The 5,851-nt window shown below is 31.5% G+C and overlaps 1 protein-coding gene across 1 annotated transcript; it reads left to right on the top strand.

Moving 5' to 3' along the window:
• Window positions 1–3,080: 3,080 nt before the first annotated feature.
• LOC114073959 (F-box protein At4g00893-like) lies at window positions 3,081–4,166 on the top strand. The gene has a single exon (XM_027911721.1). The coding sequence runs from the start codon at window positions 3,081–3,083 to the stop codon at window positions 4,164–4,166; it is 1,086 nt and encodes a 361-aa protein (XP_027767522.1).
• Window positions 4,167–5,851: the final 1,685 nt, after the last annotated feature.

Below are 5,851 nucleotides of genomic sequence, written 5' to 3'. Positions count from 1 at the left end.
ACTAAAGGAAATAGTATTTGGAGTCATTAGTCATTATTTATAGTTCATTCTTTTAACCACAGATCATAGCATTAGATTTGCCCTTTTTGATATCTTTTTTCAGCCATGGAGTTAGAAGAAAACAACAATAGTCAACCTCCTTATTCTGCCAAACACCCTTGGCTTCTTATTTGTCATGGTGATGTTATGGACAAGCAAACTTTTTTCAGTGTATCGGAAAATCGATATTATATGAAAAATATACCTGAACTTAAAGAAAAAACATTATACGCTTATGTGGATGAGTGGCTCGTGTTAGGAAACATTAATGATTCTAATGATTGTTGTTACCTTTGGAATTTTATTTCAAACGAAAAAATTCAGCTCCCGCCACTTCCTGCTGAGTGTGACATATTGAAGTGCCTTTTGTCTGCACCACCTCATGATCCCGAATGTCAAGTTATCTTCCAAATTAAAGAGACTCTGGATGATGACGACACTGATGAGGATGAGGATGAGGATGAGGATGAGGATGAGGATGAGGATGAGGACGAGAACTCTACTGATAATAATAATAAGGATGAGGATGAGAATGAGAACACTAACAATAAGGATGAGGACGAGAACGACAACACTAACAATAAGGATGAGGACGAGAATGAGAACTCTGATGAGGACTCTAATGAGGATGAGGATGAGGATGACGAGGATGAGGATGTGAATCGGCTTACTTTTTACTTTTGCAAGCCAGGTTATAATGAAGAATTTCATAAACAAGATGTCCAATCAATCATCGGAGATCCACGTCTTGGAAACTGGACAGTTTTCAAGAAAAAGATTTATGCATTAATCGGGAGGCAAGATATTCTAATTTGTTTGGATGTAGATAATGATTCGGGGCGAATGACAGCTACACCAATGGCTAACGAATCTCCAGAACAGTCGAGAAGATTCTCAGACCATCCTTGTTATACCGATTTCATCATTCAATCCTCTTGTAACGATATGTTGTTATATGTTCACTTGATTTCTAACGGGAGAAATTATAGAATGCCGTACCACTTTCGAGTATTACAGTTTGATTTTGTAAGAAAAAGATGGATAAAAGCGGAAAGCATCGGAGAAATAGCAATTTTTATAAGTTTGAACGCAGCCACAACTTGTTCTACAAAAGGCACAAATCTTAACAAAGAGTCCATCTACTTCACCGATGATCGTTATCTCTACATCTACGACTTGATAACACAAAGCATGTCATTATCCCTCCCTTGCCCACATGTTAGCAAGAGAAAGGGTCGCGACATACACTGGTTAACATTAAATCAGTAAATATTTAATTAGCTTTTTGTTATTACTAGTTTTTGTTGATTTGCATTATGTTAACATTATTTTTTTTTATTCCTATTCATTATTTCTTGCTTGTTTAAAAAAGTTAAAACGTAACCTAACGATGTTATTTTGTATATTCAAAAGTTATATGGCAAGTTCGCAATTGCTGCAATTAAAATTTGGTGCAAAGACCTGGACAATTATAACATGGGACATTTATAATATTAAGATAATTTTATTAAAAATACTAAAATATTCAAGATAATAAATGAAACTGGTTCAATAAAAAAATAATTCAATTGCTTGCGTGTTTCCTAATTGACCTGTTAAAAAGTAAAATTTTAAGTCACTATCCTATTAAATGAATATAACTTAATGAAAAAATGAATTTACTTTTATGAGTTTTATTTCTAATATCAAACATAACTAGAAAAAAAAAATCTTAAAAAATTTATGCAAAGCGGGTTGAAAAAGGAGGTCTTGTGTTTTAAAACCATTGATGCTCTTACGAATATTATTGTGCATGAGATCAATTCATATCAAGTTAACCCTACAAATGAATTAGTTATTTCTGAAAAACAACAAGGTGCGAAAAATACTCTGAGGTGAAAAGATATAGCAGATGAAGAGGAAGAACATGTCATCATCAATAAATGTGGTTGCAATCTTAAGTGATCATTTGGTGAGTTCTAATATTGAAAAATTGGCTTCTATTACACCTATTAACACTAACAAACAACTACAAGTTGGTGGTTGTAGTACTTTGTCCCCAAATAAATTTCGTAACCTAGATGATGAGGATATCTCTGAGGAAGAGGAAGATGAAATGCTGGATTATTGTTTTGCAAATGCAGCTATGAATGTTGATATTTCTCCTAGGAAACAACAAAACTAAGCATGGAAGAAAGCATAATTGGGATGGTAAAGTTACTGAGGAGTTTGTTTCAAGGCATCTACCGTTATAAATGGCGAAACAGAATCATATGACAGTGTCAATAACTTTAACAAGATCCAATAAAGCCAAGAAGTGATAAACTATCATTAGGATTTTTGGTAAGGTAAGATACAACCTCGCTTGCTCGTACTTATTCTAGTGAGAATTTTTTTTTATGTTTATTACTAATAAAATGTTTATTAGTAATAAAAATCCACTAAATTCGCTTTAAAAAATTATGTCTCATATATTATCAGTATCAATTATCTGAAACACTAAAAAGGTTTGCTTGACAAATAACAAGCAACAAGCCAAGGCTGTTGTTACGCAGAAAAATGAGTTCAAAATTTTATTGTTTTTCAGGATCTAAAAACAAATATTAATTTAACTTGTGGCTAAATTAAAAGAATATTAGTTCAAAACTGTTATGTTTTGTTAAATTAATATTCTTTAAATTAAATACTCCTATTAACAATATGATTAAATGAGTTCAAATACTACAAGGAAAAGGGGTTAGAATAGGTCTAGGATAACGAAATTTGTTTTCCTTTACTTCCTAGAAAATATAATTGGGATTTCCATAAATTAAAACATTGTCATTTATATTTGTATTTAAATTATTCTTTCCGCTGATTTTTCCAAAAAAAAAAATAAATCACTTTTGACATATATTAAAATAATAATATTATTGTCCCAATTCTTATTCTAGTTTGTTAAGGAAAAGGAGTTGGCAAGTAATTAATTTATTGTCCCAATTCTTATTCTAGTTTATAAATAGGGTAATAAAACAGGAGATCTCATAACACGGTACATAATTTTGTCAACAAAAATTCTTCTAATGGAGGATGCATTGTGGTCAGATTGTATTCCATTAGATATACTCGGTTTAATATCATCACGTCTGATTGCTGCAGAATATTTTATTTTTCGTGCCGTTTGTAAACGATGGCGCGACGCACCTTTGACACCTCCACATCGTCCTGCCCAATCAGAAAAATCGCCTTGTTTGATCACATTGCGTGGAGATTCCGGAATTATTGAATTCTTTCATCCTGTGTACAATGTCATGACGACTACTTCTATCCCAAACCCAAAATTAATGGATTCCCGAATTCGTAGTTCAAAAGGTAATTGGTTACTCTTAAGTAATGGTAGCCGTGGCATGTTCTTTTTCAATCCTGTTAGCAATGACATAATTGAGCTTCCTGATCTACCGTATGATAATATTTGCCCTTCTTGGACATTTTCGTGTCCTCCAGACTCATCGTCTGCTTGTTTTGTTGTTGGTATTGATTACGCTGGTAATCCCCCAGACGTATACATCATCAAAGTTGGAGAGACTAATTGGACGTATCATAACTTAGACGATCCAGCAGATAGATATAAATGTTTTTGTTTATCGGCATGCAATAGTCCAATATTTTTCAAAAATAATATTGTCTATGTATTGGGAGATAAAGGAACTTTGGGAATACTGACCATCAACGAAAACTCAATTCCTAGTTGGAAATTTTATGGGAAACCCTTTCCGCGTAGAAGACTAAATCCAATCCAATATGTTTACACGGCAAAAGATGTCGACAACGAAGGAATGTTAGTTGTATTTCTATCTCACCATGAAGGGAAAGTAGAGGTTTGGAGATACAAAATGAACGGAGAAGTGTTGGAGAGGGAAAAAATAACAAGTTTAGATAATAATAAAACACTGTTTGTTAGCTCGGTAGGATCGTGCTTGAAACCATGTATTGCACCGGGACTAGGAAACAAGATATATTTTTCAATGTTTCACAACAAAAAGGGTGTTTTCTATTGTTTGGTCAATCACAAATATTACTCTTTTGATTATTTGGGCATCAAAGCTTATTCGAGTCTATACATTTTCAACTTGTTTCGACCAACATCATGCATTTGGATCGATGATTAATTGTATTGTTCTCCTTTTTGTTGGTGTTTATTTTTTCCATTAGTTAGCAATGTTGTCTTAATAAAAGCGTAATTATGTTGCCTTTTTATGTTATATTTCTATGTTTTATTAGTGTACTTTTTGATTGCTAATTTAAAACTTACTTCAAACTAATATTTAGTAAAATTACACTGCTGAAATTGTTTAATTTTTGCCTTTCCTGAATGCCTCAGAATATTCACAATCTGTCAAGTATATATAATATTTAAGTAAACACGCTCAATTGTATAATGTAGTTTCAATCGTGATCTCAATTAATATGTCAAATCCTATATTTCTTAAATTCCAACCTAGGGCTAAGTCTCAATTTCTTCAATTTTCATAATTTTAATGATAGTCAACTAATACAGTACACCTAATATAATTACATATCTCAATATGTCAAACCAACTTAACTATGAAAAGCTCATGAATTTCTTTCAATTCTCTCTTTTATGCTAGAGTGTTGGTATCTAAAAGTATTGTTTTTGCCAAATCAATAGGTAAAGAAGAAATTTACATTTATACCAAAAGAAACAAGGTCCAATAACTTTGTTAATTAAAGGCAAAATTAGAAATCAAAGTAAAAAAAAAATCTTCGGTCGAACAACATATAAAATAATTGTACATGTAATGTATCAATATTATATAAAATATAGGTCTATCGGTGACCTCCTAAAGTCGGCATCAAATTTCACTTAGACATTTTAACTGATCGATGTTCATTTTAAACACTTTAGGTAGAGTTTTGATGTGTCATTTTGACACCTTTTTCTGACATGTCATGATGAGTGTAACACACTCATTAACTGCGCGTCAGAGATTTACTCCACCAATTTTTATTTTATTTTTTTCTTCTTCTTCCCCATTTTTTCAACCACCATTTTCTCAAACTTGAACTTCTTTTATGGTAAAATAAATTTGATGATGTCACAAATGAAAAATCTAATTTCTAATGTCGAAGATTTTCCCAAACTTAAATTTCTTTTCTTATTTATCGTCCTTCTTCCTCCTCGATTTAATTTGAGAAAAAAGAACCAAAATTTGGAGAGAATAACATGAATTTTTTTTATTTTTTTTTTTGAAAAGTTGGAGATGAATAAGAACGCACTAAAAAATGAGATAATTCCCATTAAAAAGAACTTAACAATGTGATGTGAAATGAACACGTAGACATATCCAACTACATTTAGTTGTAAGAATTTGAATTACACAAACTTAGTAGAATTATATCATAGAAAGATTAAACAATAGATAAATAGAATTTTGGGTATATAGGGGAGAAGATTAAGGGGTGTGTGCTTGTTGGAGAAGATAATGCATCTCCTAAGCAGATTTTTTACAAAAAAAAAATTCATGTGTCATCAACTCATTGGTCATCTTCGTTTTTTTATTTGAAAGTTTTATTATTTAAGAATTATTTTAAACAAAATGACAAATATGTCCATATTTAATTTAACATTTTACACTTCATCCGCGAGTGAAACTCACACAACATTATATTGTTGTTGATTGTATAAAAAGTGTTAAAGTGACACAATCGAGTTTTACCTAAAGTGCTTAAAAGAAACAAAGTTTAGTTGAGGTGTCTAAGTGAAACTTATTTCCAATTTTAGGGGGTCACCGATAGGTTAGGCCTAAAATATAAAGCAATATATCAGTATTGT

The sequence above is a fragment of the Solanum pennellii genome, chromosome 9 (assembly GCF_001406875.1).
Source record: "Solanum pennellii chromosome 9, SPENNV200".
Classification (NCBI taxonomy): domain Eukaryota; kingdom Viridiplantae; phylum Streptophyta; class Magnoliopsida; order Solanales; family Solanaceae; genus Solanum; species Solanum pennellii.
The sequence above is the reverse complement of the archived record's forward strand: the minus strand, read 5'-3'. Positions and strand labels throughout refer to the sequence as shown.

Coding starts and splice junctions, on each gene's coding strand:
- LOC114073959 (XM_027911721.1), top strand. CDS start 3,081: ATGGAGGATGCATTGTGGTCAGATTGTATTCCATTAGATATACTCGGT.